This window comes from Carica papaya, chromosome 2 (genome assembly GCF_054855325.1).
Source record: "Carica papaya isolate Zhongbai chromosome 2, ASM5485532v1, whole genome shotgun sequence".
Taxonomy (NCBI): Eukaryota; Viridiplantae; Streptophyta; class Magnoliopsida; order Brassicales; family Caricaceae; genus Carica; species Carica papaya.
In genome coordinates, this window is record NC_142310.1 from 7,228,457 (window position 1) to 7,249,679 (window position 21,223).

At 30.9% G+C, this 21,223-nt stretch overlaps 1 protein-coding gene across 2 annotated transcripts; it reads right to left on the reverse strand.

Moving 5' to 3' along the window:
- Positions 1 to 3,328: 3,328 nt before the first annotated feature.
- ABCG21 (ABC-2 type transporter family protein) lies at positions 3,329 to 7,155 on the reverse strand. Of its 2 annotated transcripts, XM_088213048.1 has the most exons (6): positions 6,971 to 7,155; positions 6,655 to 6,888; positions 5,789 to 6,587; positions 4,643 to 4,846; positions 4,361 to 4,542; positions 3,329 to 4,274 (listed from the first exon to the last, which is right to left on the reverse strand). In XM_088213048.1, the coding sequence occupies exons 2-6, from the start codon at positions 6,886 to 6,888 to the stop codon at positions 3,624 to 3,626; spliced, it is 2,070 nt and encodes a 689-aa protein (XP_088069174.1). In that variant the 5' UTR covers positions 6,971 to 7,155; the 3' UTR covers positions 3,329 to 3,623. The 2 variants fall into 2 exon arrangements, with proteins under 2 accessions (XP_088069174.1, XP_021910496.1); XM_022054804.2 differs by having other exon boundaries at positions 6,655 to 7,155.
- Between the last annotated feature and the right edge of the window lie 14,068 nt (positions 7,156 to 21,223).

A 21,223-nucleotide genomic window follows, 5' to 3' on the forward strand; every position in this document is an offset into this window, starting at 1 on the left:
TTCTTTTCAAAAATACCCCCAAAATCTAAATTTTCACCATTTTTTCCCTAAAATCAATTTCAATTAAATCCAAATAATATTTTTACCCAATTTTATCATTATTATTATTTTTATTTTTATTAAATTAAATTAAATTAAATTAAAATCTAAAAAATTCAAATACAAAAAATAAAAAAATAAAAAAAAATATTTTGGGTGTTACATTTGAAGTATAGTTTTATATTTAGACTGTTTAGTGCATGGTTTGTGTGATATATTTTTAAAGTTTTAAATAGTCAAACATAAAATAAATACTAACTGCTTTAAGAAAATAATTATGTGTATTTTTCCAAAAAAAATTGTTTATAAGCAGATATATAAAATACTATAATGAAATTATTTTGTGATTTATGAAACCTTCTGGCTGATTGTTGTTAGTCTATTAAGAAGAAAACTAGTACTATAGCTAGCGACATCCACTCATATTTCTATTTGCTTTTGGCGGATTAGTGTATAAGCAATTTCATATGCTTTTACCTCTTCAGTTTCTTATTATGCTTTTTGTATATCCGAATAAGTGCTCTTAAAGCCAATTGTAATACCAAGAAAATTCCGATTCCGTATCTTACTAGGCTTTAAATTTTATCTCTTGATACACAATTTTTACGTAATTTGATCAACGAAACACTTAACACTTACGTATAATTATTAAAGGCTCTTTTCAAGCGTTTAATTGATGATTTTTGATATACAATTTGATTAGAAATAACAAAATCTTAATCAATCAATTCTTAGATTTCACCCAAATTTTTTTGAGATCAAATTTATGCGTAGTAATCACTTAAAAATTTTAGATTTTTATAAAAGCTAAAATAATAATTCGGCTCATATATTGTTTATTTTTATTTAAATTATCTCTACCTTAATTTTCGATCAAAATAGTCCTTCTACTTTTGAAAAATTTTAATTTAATCATCCCATATCAATATTAGTTAACATGTTAATTTAGGTATCACATGTTAAATTTATTAATGTCTGATTCAACAACTCTAATTTTACTGGGTCAAATATTGTCATCTAATAAACTCCACCACTAGTTTGAATGTTAGTTGAATGCCACAATAGATACTATGTGACATATGATGTGATACTAAAAAAACTTAAATATAAATCAATCTATAAATTAAATTTTAGACTGACCTGAACGGGTCTAAGATTAAAAAAAAAAATTCAAATCCTTAATTCCTTAAATCACAGTAATAATAACAATAATAATAGCACATTTTTTCATCTCTAATAACAATAACAACAATAGTAATAACAACAGAAACAAATAAACAACCTAGTGAGTCTTCTCCAATACTCTCAATATTGTTATCATCTATCCACCTTTAAAGATGTAGTTAGAGTTCATCTTTCTCCCTCATTAAGCTCATGAGGCCCTCTGCAAGCCTTCTATGGGCTCAACGTTATTTCATTCTTCAAGAATTATGATCATATCATCGATAATTCAAGGAGCAATGCTGATTTTGCTGTCTTTATTCCCTGTTTCTCTCTATAGATCGCCACTTTCTTAAATCATATACAATACTCAAAATTTTCTTTCGCAGTCGATCTTTGCACAATCTTTTTATTTCAGTACTTTTGTGAATCTCAATAAAATAAGCTACAATTCATTACTAATGAGAAATGCTTAAATCGATCTTTTTAGTTTTGTTTCTAGATTGGACTTTGAGCTCCATCCATACCGAACACCAGTAGCGGATGCATTAACTCTGGGTTCTTCTAATATTAATGGCAGAGTTTATTGGATGACAACATCCTCCGACATTACTAGCATGATTAATATGAAATCAACATAGAAATGGTAAACATGGGCAACAATATTAGTCTATTGGAGGAAATGGCAATATTGTTTGCAACAGTACTAATATATTGGGTTGGCCTTCTCTCTCACACCACCTCTGTAACCATATCCTCATTTTCTCATCGAATGTCGCTCTTTATTCCTTTAAACTATTTTTACTTTGGTAGATTGAAGATTTAAGGAATTAGTTATTTAAATATTTTTTCAATCCTAAACAATTCAGACGAATCTAAAATTTTATTTATGTACTAGTTTAAACCGATTACATATAACTTTTTAGTGTCATATCATATGTCATGTGACATTTGACATGATATTCAATATTTATACTAATAAAAATTTTTTAAGATATTTTATATTTATTATAAGGGATATTTTATGTATATTATAGATAATTTTTAGGGAAAAAAACTCTTATAGTTTCTCTATATAAGAGCATACAATTTATTGGTGGTGTATTCTCATTTAATGTAGTGGAAATTTTTTTTCTTAGTTTTGCTTGTAGATGTAGACACACTTTGTGAACCATGTTAAATATTTTATCTTTTGTTATTTTTGTTCTATTTTATTATGATTGTATGCATTTGAGGATTAGTTTCTCCAACACATTTACTTACCAAGCTCTAGCTCTGCATATGATTGACTAATTGATGCTTTAGCTGAAAAATTCTTTGGCAATTATTTTGTTGAAACTTGTCCCTTAGATTTCACTAAATCTTCATCTGTCAAGTCGGAGAAAATAACACTGTCCGAGATATCATTCAACACTGAGGTCAGAATTCAAGAGATTATAATATTATTATTTTTCATTCAAACATTTAGCAAATCCGTGTCTGACTAATCAAATCTTAAAATGAGCCATCCATAAATCAAATTTATTGTTCGTTAACAATGCTATTATCATTGCCCTTCTCCATGAGACATAATTATCGCATATCAGCTATTATTGTGAAACAAGAACAAGGCCAGGACTGCTGGAATGAATGGTGAAAGAAGCAAGGACTCATCGGATCCTTGATGGCTAATTTGTTGGTTTGTGTACAGGAAGAAGAGTTATGGTTTTTCATTGGCTCAATAAAAGAGGTTAGACAAAAGAAAGTTCAAAAGATTAAACCCATCTGATACGAAAGAGGAAGGAAACGTTATGAAGGATTGCATTAAACGCGTATGTATTGACTTACTGACTCTACTAAAACTAAGTTAATTAAACCAAATCTAATTTAGATATTTCTATATATATATATATATATATATATAATATCGAAAATAATTATGTGTCCATGAAATTTATGCAGATCATAAGTTGATTATATAGTATGCAGATCATATAGTTCTGTGATTTTCAGTGAAGGTGATCTACAGGATTTCAGTTGTTTGACTCTAATCCTTTGATTCGTTACTTTTGTTTTTTATTCTCTGTCATCAGATATTTTATGGAAATTGTAATTTAAAAGATTAAAGGGAGAGAGAGAGAGAGAGAAAGAAAAAGAAGGGCAGTTCTTCCATTAATAGCTGTACGGTTGACAAAAGTCGTTGAAAATGGGAAACATACGTCTACTGCCCATTTCATCTTTAGAATCAAATCAACATCTTACATTTTACAACTTCTTCACCAAACTTAATTTCCATCACAAATATATAATCCTAAACATATATATATATATATGTATGTATGTATGTACGTAAATGCCTTAATAATTGTAATTTAATAATTCTCATCAAGATCTTAATTATAACAAATTCAAAGTAAATATGATGGTATCATATAAACCTAATATCAGTGAGATTGTCCCATCCTGAGAGCTACATAAGCCAACACTCTATAACCCACCAACATTATGGTCAATGCAGCCACATCCCACCACTTATTATCGATACCCAGATACTTAATTGCCGGATAATCCATCACCTTGCAGTGCATCCCAATCCCACAATCATACACCTCATGAGCAGAGTATTGCACCCCTACCAGAAGCTTATAACAGTAGTGACTGAATGAAATATACTTGAACCATGCAATGAAAACTGGGATCTGCTGGATGTAATACCCACCTGCTAATAAAAACAAAAGCATTATAACAGAGGCTAAAGTTGTAGCCTGTTTTAGATCCGGCACAACCGCCCCTAAAGCCAGGCCCAGTCCCTGGGAGACCAGCACGTTGTAGAGGATGACGAAAAGGGTTAGGACGTATGTGAGCAGGGAATGTTTCAGACCTCCCATCCAGTAAGTTATGGTGACGAAGATGGTCGGAAGAACAAGTTCCATCGGCAAGTCTCCGGCGAGTCGAGCGAAGTAGTAGGAAGATAGACGGTACATGCCGGAGGCACGCTCTTTTATAAGCATTGGTCGTTCTTGGGGGAAGGCAAAGACAGCGTTGAACAGAGGGAAGAAGCCCCAGAAGATGGAGAAGAAAAACAGGAGGCCTACCTGTTGAATTTACGTACCTTAAATCATCAATAATTACAGAGATATATGTACATATAGTTGAATATGACTATGTAATTTATATATACCTGATCTTGTATATGTGAAATATCAGTATGCCACCAAAGAAGGCCTGATAAGATGGCAACAGAGAGCACCTGGAAAATCCTTAGGCCTGAATATGATTCATGTTTCCTCTCTCGTAAACCCCTTTGCAGTAAAACCTTGAATTGCTGCCACCAGCTTGTTGTCCATTGATTCTCGTAACATCCTGCATGAATATCATAAAAAATGAAGATGATCATCCCTGTAAATTATTCTATGAATCTACTAAAGTTGAACTGATGAAGAGGGAATATGGTTTTGCATACTTGTTTGAAATGAATTGGCTCCTGTAGTGGAAACAGGTGATGGGTGCGGAAAATTTTGGTTCATCTCAGCTTTTAATGCAGGGTATATATTCTTCCTGTAGGATGAGATAAGGGACTGTTTAGTTGAATTTTGGTCATCAAGATTGTCAAATCTATCATGAAGATCCGCTACTTGGTCATCCTGTCTTAAATCAGGAGTTATACCTGCATGTCCAAACATTCTTGACAAATTCAGAGGGAAGAAAAAAAGTATATGAGAATTAATGAACCAATTTTAGCACCCCGTGTGAATTAATGCATCAACTAATTGATAATAATATAATTAGCAGCTAATTATAACGTAAAGCGTGTATATAACATGAAATCATTTAAGCAACATATTAAATAAATCATGGAGATCAAAGTTAAAAAAAGATAAAAGTTAGATTTTGATAAAAAAAAAAAAAAAAAAAAAAAAGAGGCAGTGAAATGGTGATGTTTCAATTATCTGCTCACAGTCACCATCAGGTAAAAGAAAGAAACTAATAATAAAGTTGTATGGAAGATAAAGACGACAGAAACAAAATGGTAATTCAATAAATTATTCATGAGACGCAGCTCGTATCAATAATTGACTTCTCTTTTGACTTGATATAGAGCTTTTTTTTTCTTGAATGGTTCTAGAATTATCTAAATAAAGTTGCAGAATTTAGAACAGCATATTTCCCAAATAAAATTAAGAAACAATAAAATAATTAACAACTTAATTAAGCCTATTAGACTGCTAAGGTCAGGAGGTTCAGAGAAAAGTGAGACTAATTCTGCTAAGCAATTCACATCCGGTGTGGGAGCTACACATATAAAAAAACTGCATGTATGGTCTCTGTCAAAGTCTCATGTAATCCATGACACTGTTCACTTTACATGGCATTTAGCTGTTTTTTTCAAGATAAATAAATAAAAGTATGTTATTTTTTTTTTTAACAAAAAGAAAAAAAAGTAAAGCACAAAAGCTGTCTGGGTTTTTAGAATATTTAAACAGGAATATTAACATTTTCTAAAAAAAGTTCCAGAAAAGAAAAAAATAAAAAATCTGAATTATAATCGGAAATATTATTTTTTTCTAAAAGAAAAAAAAGAAAAGAGAGAAAATTAATGCTAGTTTACCATTAGCGAGGTCAAGCAGGAAATCGGCAGGGTTCATGAAATTGAATCCGGGAGCATATCCAATTGATCCGAAATACTCAATCACCCGACCCCCACACCCGCTGTAAATCGGGCACCCGTCTGACAGCACCACCACCTTGTCAAACATCCTGTACAGCCTACTAGAAGGCTGGTGGATTGTGGTGACAACCGTCCTGCCTCCTCTCGCCAGTCCTTTCAAGGTGGCTACAATACGCTGAGCCGTGGTAGAGTCAAGCCCAGAAGTGGGCTCGTCTAGAAGCAGTAAACTCGGATTCACCAACATCTCCTGCCCGATACTAACCCGTTTACGTTCCCCACCCGACACGCCTCTCAGCAGAGCTCCACCCACCATGCTGTTTCTGCACCTGGTTAATCCCAGCTCCATTACAACCAATTCCACCTGCTCCACCTTCTCTTCCCGGGTCAGCTTATTGGGTAGCCTTAACAGAGCGGCATAAGTCAGGGTTTCTAGAACCGTCAAGTGGGCATACAATACATCGTCTTGCGTTACAAACCCTGTTCTGCGCTTCATGGTGCTAGAAAATGATTGGCCATTGTAGGTAATGGTGCCGGAGACCTTGCCCGGAAGCCGGCCGGCGAGAGCTGTTAGAAGGGTGGTTTTACCACTGCCGGATGGACCCAGCATTGCTAAAAGCTCCCCGGGTCGAACGACACCACTAACACCATTGAGTACCATTCGTCTCTGTTTCGATCCATGCGAACCAGAGCAACCTCCCTCGGAAGATTGCAGAACGATCCCATACGCTACATCTTCAAACTGCAAAACCCATATGAATTACAACATACAGAATGATTTCAAGCAAGCAGAAATGTAGAAAGGGTACCTTGAGGGTAACAGGGCGTAAAGATTCGCGTAGAACAGAAAATCTAAGTTGGGTAGTAATTGATTGTGCAGAATTACTGAGTGAAGGTTGATGAAGATCTTCGGGACAGGGACTAACGTTACATGAGGGTTCAGCGTGGATGGAGATATTCTCGGGCTGCCGGCTGGCGAGCATGATCATGTTAGACGGACTGGTGCATATGGGAGCACTAGTTTCTTGCTCAGGTGGCATCATCTGTACAAGGTGAGGGGAATTAAGATGAGGGGAGAAGGAACAGTAATGGAGGATTAGAGGAAGAGGGGAAGGAGAAGATCACATGCAAGAACAGATCATGTGAGTTATAAAGTGTGGAAGGCACGAGAAGTGGAGATGGTGGGTGTGTTGAATTTTTGGATGAATAAATATTCTCCTTTTTCTTCCATCGGCAAGCTGAGGACTGCAATACTGCAACAAACAAACCACTTACTCAACAAAAAATCAATACAAGTAATTCCCACCGGGTCTAGGGGAGATGTATTTATATATATATCTACTGTTATACAGTGCTGTGCCTTTCCCCCTCAACCATTTTTATTTTCTACATTTCAATTTTTCCTAACAATTTAATTATTTATTTAGTAAAATTATATAATTAGATAATACAAACACATTTATCATATTCACAACTTTTTAATCATAAATATAGAATTTACAAATTCTCACAAAAGGTTAAGTGAAAATTGTATGTGTACTTTTGGTGAAATAAATTAGTAATTGAAATGAAATAAACTTATAAATCAATATGTAGCTTATATAAACATATTTAAATAAATATTTATCAATCATTTTAATAGTAGAACATATTTTAAATAATATATATTATTGTAGAATTTATTTTTATTTTGTTATAATGAATGAATTTTTATCACATTATAAATGAATATATACAATATTTTATTAAATATAAGTATGCGTGTATCATGTGCCGAATTAGTTGACAAACAACATAGTTATTAAGACGCGTAATTAATTATTCACCTTCACCTGTTTATTAGCGTCTGCAATTATCTTCTTGTGTTAAATGATTATTAATTTCCTTAATTACTTTTTCTCAATCTGTTTATTTTATATATATATATATTTTTTTCTAACTTTTAAGTACTTTTTTTTTTAAAAAAATACTAATATTCACATTTGACATGATTAATTTCTATTTATGCATATAATGATTTTGAACTTCCCGTACGTTGATCAAGATTAAGAACTCTTACGTGTATATTATAATGCATATTTATCATTTAAAATAAAGTTTCTAAATAAATAGTATTCGAGTTACATTTGTTTGATGCAATTAATACTTATATTTGTCATGATGTGGTAAAAATTATTTTCAATAAAAATATTTTTAAATTAAAAAAGTAAAAGTAGCATTTATTAAAATTTATTATTTATATTATATTGAATTATATCATAAAATTAATTACAAATATTGATATAATATTTAAGAAATACATTCAAATACACGAGTCTTCACAAGCAGACTTTAACCTTGTAATTATTCGGGTATTAGTTTCTGTCATTTTTAAGCCAAAAGAACCTGAAAAAAAATTCCAACAGGTGTTCTTGGTGTCTGGACAACTAATATGTGGCCAATGATTTAAAGTCTACGTGTGCCAATATCAGAGAAAATTCCAAACGTGTCGTATCCTGAAACACATACAGTACAGCCAACTTTGTATTTCCACATATTCATTTACATACATACATACATACATACATATATATATATATATGTTCGTTTACGTAGAGCTCTACAAGAGAAAATAGAATAATATTTCTGTGGGTGGTGTGTGTGTGTGTGTCTATATATATATATATATATATATATATATATATATATATATGTAGAAGAAAATAGAAACATGATGATGGTGTAATAAAGCGAAGGATATTTGATGAGGATCCACTTAAAAATGAGGCGTTTATTGGGACTCAAACGTGTCCTCGAAATATGAAAAATTAATATATAACACAATACATGAAATACATAATTTACTTTCTCAAGATTTATAAAACCCTTATTTGATAAATGTAGTAGTTGTTTTTATTGAATATTTCTGTCATGGTATATATCAATTTTGATTCTCTAATAAAATTATTTTTACTTATCAAGAAAAAATTATGTCATTGAGTGATCGATACATGTTTTTTTTTATATTGTATGCCAAGTTTCTGTTCAATTCTTTGTTCTTGTTTTTATTTTTGTTTTTGTAGTTGTTACTTCAACTTATCTATTAAAATATCATATAAAAACTTATAAATTAAAACTAACTTTTTTTATTTTAGTTTTGAGTTGTTTGGAAAAAATAAAAAATGCCCCCGAAACTTATAAATCTTTAACGTGATTTATAAATCTTTAAAATATAAAAAATATAGATAATTACTTCAGAATATCCAAAAACACTATAAATATGTTAACATAGTTTTTTCTTTTTAAAAATTATTATATAAAATTCCGCAAGTACCCAAAATGCATAAAAATATTTTCAATAATATTCAGAAATAATCTTGAATATTCAAAATACCAAGAATTCTAAAATACTCTTATATATTCGAAACACCTACGAATATCATTTAAAAGTTGAAACTACTCATAATATCTTGTATTCTAAAACATTCAATTTAGAAATTTTTAAAATACCTAAAAATATTCCTATGTATGATGAAATTATCAAAAATCTTACAAGTATCCAAAATACTTATAAATGTCATATGAAACTTAAAATACTTAGCATACTTATAGATATCACAAGTATAGGTAATTGCTTATAAGTGCGTAAAATGTCAAAAAATACTTTAATTATCTAGAATACTCAGAAAATTCTCCTGAGATATCAAAATTTATAAGCATGTACAGTATTATATGTATGTAAGATCTCTCAACAATGTAATCATACCGTAATGAAAAATTTTATATAATGATTCTATAACAACCCCAAAAATTCAAAAGAAAATATATAATAATTTAAGTACGGAAGTGAAATAAAATGTTAAGATTTACATTACTTACACAATAACTTAAAAGTACTAAACAACATTACAAAATTAATTCTCTGAAAGAAACACGAAAAATGAGGAAATAAATGAAAAATAAAAAATATCTAACATCTACTCACAATCTTCTTGCGGATTGGGTTCTGAAACCAAGTCCTCTCAATCTGAAATTGTTAAATAAAGAATGAGCTACACTAGCTCAGTAAGGATATCGCACTATATCACCAGTACAAAAGTAAAAATTGGTATAAAATTAACAACTATTAATTGAGCATTAAATTTAGTAAATTTATTTATCAATCATAAAATCATTTCTCGTTCACTTATCATAGTAAAATTTATTAAAACAACCTATAAAAAAAATAATAATATCATACATATTATAATTTCATGAACCATCAGTAACATAAAACGTATTATAAATCCATATCCATTAACAATAAACCAAAACATAACTGTTTCTCTTTTCACCAGCCTACTCGTATCTATACGGGTTCATAGGGATGTCTCTACTACACGTGAATCCTTTCCTTTAACAATCTCAATTACAGGGTTGTCCCCATACTCCGTCCGGTATGAGCACCAAAATATTAAATTTCAATACCCTGTCCAGTATGAGGATGAAGCGGGTCGTCCCCATATCCCGTCTAGTATGAACACCAAATTATTCAGTCTCTATACCCCGTCTGATATGAGACAACGTTCGCGGTAGAGTTCTCTATGTACCCGATCCGTCCGCCATCTCCTATGATATCTAGTAAGACTGCCTTTTTATCTAATTATTTAATCATAAACTTTACCGTTTAAACTTTATTTTTTCCTATTCAGTAGTAAACATGTAAAATAAACTATACATGCGTTCAAAGGCATAAAATAAATAAATAAGATACCATCATGCAAGTAAACTGTAAAAACAATCAACAACAGCAGTAGATAATTTTCGGTTCCGGCTCCATTAGCAACCCGTAATTAATTATGCATGTTTACTAAAATCACACAAAATATCACATTATTATTTATTTAAACTTCAGTTCTATGATAGAGAATAGAGTGAATGATCCTTACTCGATTTAACACCGAATAGTTAAATGGTTTACTGCGCTTACAAGCAATCCCTGGATTCCCTGATTTTTTTTTCCGGACACTAAAACGCACCTATAATACCTATAAATGTTCCAAATAAATCTAAAATCAGTCTCAGGACCCACTCGACCAATTTCAAAAATCTGGTACGGCAGCTCCGCCGTGCTCCGGCGACTGTCCAGCCGCCTGCGGTGGCAGTCTGCCTTGGGTCAGCTGTTTTCAGCCGAATTCAGCTGATTTTGCATCGATTCCTGTAAGCAAACACGTTAAAGAGTTTCGGTTGGCCGAAAAATACGAAAAATACGAAAAATCGAAACTCACGGGCAGCGGGGCTCTTTAGTGCGGCAGCTTCTCCAACTCATGTTGCGGTTAGGTGTTTCACTTCAGTCAACCTGTAGAGAAGAAAACGGTGGAAAAATTACGCGAAACCGAAATCGGGAAGGGCTTCATCGGAGGTGTTTTGTGAAATTCCCCGTGGCAGTGCCACCAGGCTTTGCTGGTGTTTTTTAGTCAATTGACCGATCTTTTCACTCCGATTTGGCCATGAGTGAGCTTAAAATTGAATTTCGTACAAAAAAAAAAAGTTTTTACCTTTTCTGGCGGTCGAAAAGGGTTCCAGTGCTGCGGCGGGTGGCAGCGGTCTCCTCTCCGGCGCTGGGTTGTCTTCTCCGGTGAGGGATTCTGGCGGCTAAGGTTAGGGTTTAGTACGGATGAGGGTTATTTATACCCATTTACTTTTGATCTGAGTCGTCCATCGCGTTTGATATGAACCGTCCGATCGCGATTAAATAAATAGTGAATCTGGATCGTTCATCGCGATCCAATCTGAACCGTCCATCGCGATCCAATCTGGACCGTCCATCACGATTCACTCTGAGCCGTCCGATCGCTTTTGAATCTGGTCGTTCGATTATGTTTGGGAGAGAGTGCATCCAGGTCGTCCGTGCGTGCGGAAACGGACCTCAGCCGTTCGATCATACGCACACGGATTGTCCACGTGGCCCCCCAGCGTGGCCTCCCGCGTCAGCTCCTCTGCCACTTGGCGCGTCTTGGTTGGTCAGGGTTGCTGACTCAGTGTCTGACGTGGTAAAACTTTCTAAAATTACGTTTTGGTCCTTATTTTTCGATTTTTCTTTTAAAAATATCTGCATAACCTAAATTTTCACCATTTTTTTCAAAATTATTTTCAATTAAATTCTCTTTATATTTTATTTCATATTTTTATTTTAAATAAAATAAAAATAAAATAAAATAATAAAAATTTATATTTATTAATTTTTAATCCCTAAAAAATAAATTACGGGTGTTACAGATTCCAGTCCTCCATTGTAATTTAATGAAGTAACAAATATTTTGAATATATTGCAGAGTTATTACATCTAAACAATATAATTTTAGTTTAGTATGAATGAAAATATATTCTATTAGAATATTATAACAATTGACTCTATATGAATATATAAGTTGAAAAATCTCATAAACTAAATTCAATTTGGAACATACAGTTTACAATTCTAAAATTAATTCACATATACTCTCTCTCTCTCTCTCTATACATATATATATATATATATTTAAAATATAATATTAATTTTTGACGTCTGATTCTTTTGGTACTCATTTATGGAAATAACTTTAAATTGCATTAGAACAATAAATTTTCGACCGTTTATTGATCGAAAACGATCTTAATACAAGAAATAAAATTAAATTATGATTTAAGTTGGAATATATGCACTTAGCTAGGTCATGCACATAAATATCATGGTCTGTATCATTAATTTCAGTAATCTATAGGTATAATTTGTTTGGTTTCGTGTGTATGCTAATTACTGTTCACTAATTAATGGGTGTTATGTCTTATATTATATAGAAATTATATATATTGACTAAGAATCTAATGCCATATATAGAGGACGAATAACTTTATAATATTTTTTTTATAGTTATACTAATTATATTTATATACTTTTGTCATATATAACATATAAATTGTTTACAGCTTACATGTCCTTTTAGATCACTGTGACTAAAAAGGCAAGAAGATATCAAAATATATGCCAATAGGTTTAGTATTGGTACACTAGTTTTTCATTAACATATATCGTACGTTTGGTATTTACACAATCAATTAATCCAAAAATGGGATGGGGGAATAGGTCCAATGCCTCCATACATATATATATATATATATATATATATACACACACACATATATACAGCTGTTCGTTAAGGATATATAATCTTAATATCTCTATTTATTCACTTTTTTTTTATTAAAACAAAATATTTGATGAAAATTTTAACCTGTTGTAGTTATCTTCATCTAAAAGAAAAAAATTAACAACATCAAAATATTTATTTCATTTAAAGATATAATAAATTTACTGAAACTTAATTTAATTTAATTATTACATTTATATCAATACATTAATAAATTAAATATTTAATTATATTAAATTAAATATTATAATATATTCATAAAGTGATAAATTATTCGTTTTTAAACTCGTATCAGTATAAAAAAAAAACGATAATTTTAATTGCTAAATTACTATATTTATTTTTATTTTTATGTTATGACTTGATGGTATATATTATTATTTAAAAATACATTATTCTGCATGCTCATTATTTATCCTTTAATGTCTTATAGTATGTTAGTGGGTTACTAATAAAAAAAAATTATAAAAATATTAACTTTGAACATCTAAATATGAAACAAAGTTGGAATTAGATTAATGTTATATAATTTATATAGATGTTATTTTTGAATGAAATTTAAATAAAATTAAGATGGACCCTTTTTTTTTTTTTTTTTTTTATCTGAATTTGAAGATGATACAAGTAAGTATAGACCATCCAACATGCATTTATTCTACATATATACAAACAATTGTATATAACATCATCATCATCTACATTAGCAAAAGAATAATTCTGGGTATTATCAAATCTCTTGCACTGTTTGCAACAGTTTGAAGCTCCCCCTTTGATTCTGTACATGCATAATTTGAAATATCTATTTTTTTATTTTTATTTTTTTCCTTCTGTATAATTTATTTGCATACCATATATATGTACGTATACACAGATAGCTTTTACTGTGTAATTAGATTCTCTTGTGCCATATTTGCACCATAAACGGTTGCCATCTGTGCAGTGCATGCTTTGCTTTGTTCGATTTCTTTATAGTTTTTGCAGGTGTCTTTCTTTTCCACTTTGCCCATCAAAGAAGATTTTGAATCTTTTACACTTTTGTTTCAGATCACGCCATTGATTACCTACCTAGCTTTTTCATTTTAGTTTATACATCTTATTTCACCTTTTTTTTCCTGATTAAAACCATAATTTACTTCATTAATTTTGATTATCTACCTTCATGTGATTGGCCCATTCAGATTCTTGACAGAAACTTGGAACGTGTTAATTTAAGCATATATATTATAATAAAAGAATTAAAATTAATCGATTTATAAAGGAATAAAAATTAAATAGATTAATGATAGTTTTGTAGTATTTAATTAAGAAAAGAAAAAGCTGAAAAGTAGGTCCAATTTACTTATAATATCCATAAAATAAGTGGACTGAGCAAATGCAAGAAAAATATTTGTCTCTTTTTTTTTTCCCCCCTTCTATTTATGTATTACTCAATAATAAACACCTATATGTTTTAGCTTTTTAGTTATTATTATTATTATAATAATTCTTAAAATATGTATAATCATATTAAAATAAAAATAAAAAAAATATATATATATAAAGATATTATTTATATTTAAAAACAAGACCAATAAAAAAGTAATTTATTTTATAATTTAAAAATATATTATCTTAGCAAATATATTTATAGAAAAGATTGACAGATTTTTTTACAAAATTCAAGATGTATTAAGATATATGTATTAATTTTTAAGTTTTTATTATTTATTATTATTATTTCTCTTTTTTGTTTTTGATGTTTGACAGCACCTAGTTTCATTTAAGTAAAAGATAAAAGATACAAAGAGATAAATCCAACAGAATATATATATATATATATATATGTGCGTGTGTGTGTGAATAAAAACAAGTAATCTTTTTAACTATGTAAATATATATATATATATGTTTATTAACAAATTATCTCATTTTTTTATGTGGCTAGATTAATGAAAAGATATTCACTAATTACTTTCTCTCTCTCTCTCTCTCTCTCTCTATATATATATATATATATATGTATATATATATAAAAGATATAAATGTTCAGCATGATTAATAGTTATCAGAATCAAAACTTCAAATCGAAATGATAATAAATCAAGTTTAATTTTTTAATACTTTATTTATTTATTTATTTTTTTCTCTCCTTATCACTTTTCTCTTTTGCTATATATAACGGAAGTGCATTTTGCCATTTTAAAAAGATGCAGTTGTAGCGGTCAGGCGCTTATGGCAAAGCATCTTAATTCTTACCTCTACTTTTGTCCACATTTCTTTGGCTCCATTTTATTATAATTAAGCTAATTAATGGAATAATTCCAAAAAATAAATGAATAAATAAAAATTTAAAAGTTTAAAATTAGTTGATAAACACATATTATCTATAATATAATTTCTTTCTGTTTATAGCTTCATTTCTAATATATAATTATATTTTTTCATAAAAAAATATAATTTTAATTTGATTCGGTATGAACCGAGATGTAATTAATGTTAGTGAAATTATATTAACTAAATTGAATTAAATTTCAACGAGTTTATTATATTTTTAAATAAAAAAAATATTTTATGTAAGTTAAATTTATTTAATTGAAATAATCACAACATTTTAAAAATTCAATGTAAACTATTTATTAACAAAAAGTATGAGATCATTATGGGATTGATTGAGTTTATCACATTGATCTCTTTAATTATGGTGATTACATCTAACATGAGAATTGTAATCGAGGATCAATCTTGTTGGTTGCTGAAATCGTATAAAATCATCACTACGTGGCTTCATTAAGAATAAATTAACGTTTAATTATTAAGTTCAAAAAAACCAACCTTAAAATTCTACATGGCCTATACTTCTTTTCAAGTTAAATTAATCTTGATTTTAATTTATTGCTTATTGTCTTTTCTCTTTAATAATGAGAGTAAACTTGTTACTCTCGTCTTAGGCAAAGACTAAATGATTGTTATGATATTTGAACTTTTTTTGATAAAATGTATTTAGAAAATAATTTAAATTTTTAATTGAGCAAGTCACTTTGGATGAGAATTTGTCTGATTTCTAAACTTCATTCTTAACCACCATGGACAAAGAACTTCAATCTATTTGGCACATTCGCATTGAGTTCCATCTTGCAGCTAGGTACATGTTATCATAAACTTGTTACGTCTTAACGCACTATTATAGAAGAAGTAGATGACTGATTGATCTGCCTTATCGTGATAATTATTGTAGGAAGGAATTCTCTAACTAAGAATAACATTCTCAACAAATAAATATGACGCTCTCAACTCCTTCAACAGCTGAAGCGAGAGGCTAGATGTCTAAGTAAAGACACCATGCTTTAATCGATTTCTCCATTTCCAAGTAAGGTCCACCCTTGTAGAGGCATATAGGAGAATTCTATATTAATAATCCTATGAGCACTTTTGATGATTCTGTACTTGAGAAATATAATTTAGAAGTCCTTCCATATAAACAATATTTAAATGATCTGTCTTAAAACACTAGTTTGAGGCAAGCTAGAGTGATATAACTAGATGACACTTTAAGAAAATGTAAGAATAGCTCTTCCTTTCCTAATTGTAGAAAACACAAATAAGCTCAAGGGGTTAGAGTCTTCCATTAAGCTAGACAGGGCTTTATGCACTATCATCTACCAATGCATTTTGTGTCTTTTTTGGATTTTTTATTTTCAAAAGATTTCCAAGCAAGATGTGTGTTGGATTGACTAAAGGAAAGAAGATCATGTATAAGATATTTGTAAGCACTTTTAACATCAAACTGATAATTGGAGCTGTGAACCCATATCCATTTGTCATGGAGAACAATAGAACTTGATTTTAATGATTTCTAAATTAAGAGTTTATGTAGCAAATATAGGTTCTTTTTTTTATAGAGTTATGATTCATTAATTGGCTTATCAGAATACAGACGAATTCATTAATAGGCCACGATATGAAACCCTTAAGGCTAGAAATCCATAGATCCTCTTAAAATACTACTCATAGAGGAGCCATCAACAACTATCTTACAAGCTCTATTATATATAGTAGGTATGCCCTTAAAAAGTCATTTCCAAAAGAAAAAGGCTTGTATTTCTTGGCCAACAACAAGAAGCTAAAGTTATATAAATACTTAGCTTGCAAGAGGGAGACCTAAGGCTTATCTCTCACCATGTACTTGGAGAGCTTGACAATTAAAGCAGAGGTGAATTCCCTTAACCTCCTAATGCTAAGACCTCCATTAAGTTTTGGTTGAGATAGTTCTTCTAGCTTAGGTGAATGAAATTTTTAACTTTCCGAAAGTATCATCACACATACAAATTAATTTCTTCGTAAAATACTTTTACTACCTATAAAATACGTTCTTAATTATTGTCATTTATCTTTACCTCCTCTCTCTTAAAGATTGAGCAAATAATAATTAAACTTACTATTTTTTCTTACTTGAAAGATATATTTATACAAAATTAGTCAAAATTTTGTCAAGAATTAATAATCCTCAAGAAAAAAAAAGTCGTGAACTAGATTAAAAGTACTTAATAAAATTATTATTATATATTATTGATAAGAAAAAGATAACACAGTTCTAATCTGACATATTGTTATATAGTTTTGTCTTTTTTTTTATTAAAACAAAAAAAAGAGCATTAGTTCTTTCTTTCATTTAATCTTAAAAGAATCAAAGCACTAGGAAACGTAAAAGGTATTTTAGTAATTCGCAAAATTATATCTTTTGTTGTTCATTAGTTACCCAACATAAAATAGAATAAATTTGTTTTTGTCTAATCCCATAAATACAAAACATATCACCTCATCTTATCTTGTACTATAAATATTGTATCCTGTTCGGTTCTAGGTTTTTTTCATTAATTTCTTCAAAAGAAAACATTATTATACTTGGGTTAATTTTTCTAGAAGTTAAAATTGGACACTACTAAAATATTCGATTTTATTATTAGATACGAATTTTTTAATATTACGAGCTGGGCTTTGTCGATTAATCTGTTAATAAAGGTGGCGGCAGATTGTCGACATGTAGTAGTAGTTAATCGAATCAAGAAGAAAAAAGAAAGTAATTGCAGTAGACACTCCACCTACTGCTTACCTCAAAATTACTTCTTTCATTTTCGCATTCACCAAGTCAGCATGCACACACACACACACACACACACACACACATATATATATTCATATGTGTAAGGCAACAATCTGACCAACAACTATATGTCATTGCCGACTACCTTTTCTAAAAGCATTACTTAAATACTACACTTAATTATTACAAAAATTTAACTGAAATTTGACAAAGAGAACGCCTTTTCTTCACCAAAATCTGTTAAATAAATAAAATATAGATTAATCATTAAATTAATTTAATATAAAATAAATTCCCTAACAGTGTGTAATTCAAATAAGTAATACTCAATGGCGATGATGTTAACTTTTTTTTTTTTTTAATAAAAGATTACGGATTCAAATTATATTATATTATAAGAATACATTATTTTTTTTTATTAAAAATTGTAAAGTAGAATCAAATTGTATTTTTATGTATATTATTTTATTATATTATAAATAATATATATCATATAATTAATTAATATATAAATTTATTATAAAAAAAAAAAGGGATATCAATTCTTTAATAAATTCTATTAGATTTTAAATGAATTAAAACCCAAAGTGCTCAATTTTGTGAAAGCTTTTTCTTAGTGTTGTTGGAATGTGTGCAGAAGAGCAATGGTTATAAGGTTAAAAACACGATCAGTTTTGTACTGGGCTAAACAGTAGTGAAATTACCTTATTGGAAAAGAAAAGAAAAGAAAAACCGAGTAGACTACTACCAGACACAGTATGTAGATGTTTGCGGATAATCAACCTTCAATTACGTGAATAGTTAATAATTTTCATCCATTTTTGTAAGAGTATAGGTTCAAATTTAACTGTACTATCACAAGTATATGATTATTAACGTTAATGAATTTTCATTTTAAAAAATAAATGTGTACAGATACTATATGGATGAGTATATTTACACTAATTCCACATTAACTCATTACAACTTCCACTAGTTGCACGCATGCAAACACCACCTCACGTGTCAATTTTTGTTTTTTTTTTAATCTCATTTTTCATCTATTATTAGTTTTTAGCTATTTGATATTCGCTTCTTATGCAATGGTAATTTGAGTTTCTATAGAATCTTTTGGTTGTTTCTGTATAGATAACTTTGTTTTAGGTTTGGTTTTCCAATTGACTTAACAGCCATAATAAATAACTTAACAACTTCATCAAGTCTTTTGACAATGCCTATAAGCTTATAAGGTCTATGATAGAAGATGGACACAGGTCAATCTCATTGCTAATTGCATATCAACACTCCCAATAAAGGCCACTTATGACAAGGACGTAGAAATATTAAAGTAGAAAATATAATGATTCACTTTCTTTATTGATAAAAAAGTGCTATTTCACACACATAAACTGGTAATTTTACGCAGTAATAAGTAAAAACGTAAGATTCATTCATTCCTTATACGAAATTACAAGTCATGAGCCTTACAAAATTCTTTACATTACATCGCTATAATGTAACACCCAAAATTTTTTATTTTTATTATTATTAGAATTATTTTGATTTTATTTTATCTTAATAATTAATTTATAATTATATAGTTTTAATTTAATATAATAGAGATAAAAATATTAATAATGATAAAAAATGGTAAAATTATTTTTTGTATTTAATTAAAAATGATTTTAGAAAAAATTGGTGAAAATTTGGATTCTGATGGTATTTTTGAAAAGAAAATAGAAAACCGGGGGTCAAAATACAATTTAAAAAAATTGTGTCACGTCAACAGCCACGTCAGCAGCTCCGCCCAACCAGAACACGCCGCGTGGCAGAAATGCTGACGCGGGAAGGCCACGCAGAACGGGCCACGTGGGCGATCCGCATGCGCGCGATCGGACGGCTGAGATCTGTTCCCGCGAGCACGGATGGCCCAGACCAAACGCGCGCACGGATGGCCCAGACCAAACGCGCGCACGGATGGCCCAGACCAAACGCGCGCACGGACGGCCCAGATTGCACGCGTGCGGACGGCCCGGATTTGATCACGCATGGACGGCCCAGATCGCATCGCGATGGACGGTCCAGATTTATTTCCAATTTAATCGCGATCGGATGGTTCAGATTAAATCGTGATAGATGACTCATATTAAAAGGGAAATGTTATAAATAATCTCATCCACACCCAACTCCAAATCCTAGCCGCCAGAACCCTCGCCGGAGAAGACAACCCAACCACCAGAGGAACCGACAGCTACCACTCGCCGCCGCACCAGAGCACCTTCCAGCCACCAAACGAGGTAAAATTTCTCCCATTGGCTCGGTTTTCGATACTGAACCCACATGTGGCCAAATCGGAGCCAAACCACCGGCCAATTGGCTGAAAAATACCGCCGAAATCCGGCGACGCCGCCGCAGGTTTCTTCAGTTTTTGCCTTCGATGAGGCCCTTCCCGATTCCCGTTCGATGTAATTTTTACACCACTGTGACCACCGTTCTTTTCTCTACAGGTTGACCGGAGCAAAACACCAAACCACGACTTGCGCCGGAGGAGCTGCCGCACTCGAGAGCTCCGCCGCCGGTAAGTCTCAGTTTTCTGGATTTTTTTGGCCCACCGAGGGCCCTAGGAGTGTTTTATCACAAGAACCAATGCAAGTTTGGCTGAATTTAGTTGAAAACGGCCAGAAACGGCCAACCCGAGGTGGATCGCCGCCGTGGACGGCGGCGCCGTCGCCGGAGCACGGCGGAGCTACTGTGCCAGAATTTTGAAATTGGTCGAATAGGCCCTAGGTCTGATTTGAGATTTTTTGGGGACATGTGCAGGTACCGGAAATGTGTTTCAGTTTCCGAAAAAAATTTCAGGGAATCTAGGAACTGCCCGTAGGCGCAGTAAGAACCCGATTTCAGATTCTGAAACAAGTAAGGATCTCTCACATTATTTTCTATCACGATATTAAAGTCTAATAAATGATAAAACGGTATTTTATGAATTCATAAATATGTATAATTAATTAAGGTTGCTGATGGAGCCCGAGTCTGATATGTTTTTCGGTCAGTTCCTATTTGATTTATTTTACAGTCTAAATGCAGTGTAGTATCTGATTTGTTTATTCTGTGGCTTCGTATGCATGATTCACTATTTAATTTGTTATGGTTTGATTATTGTGAACCCAA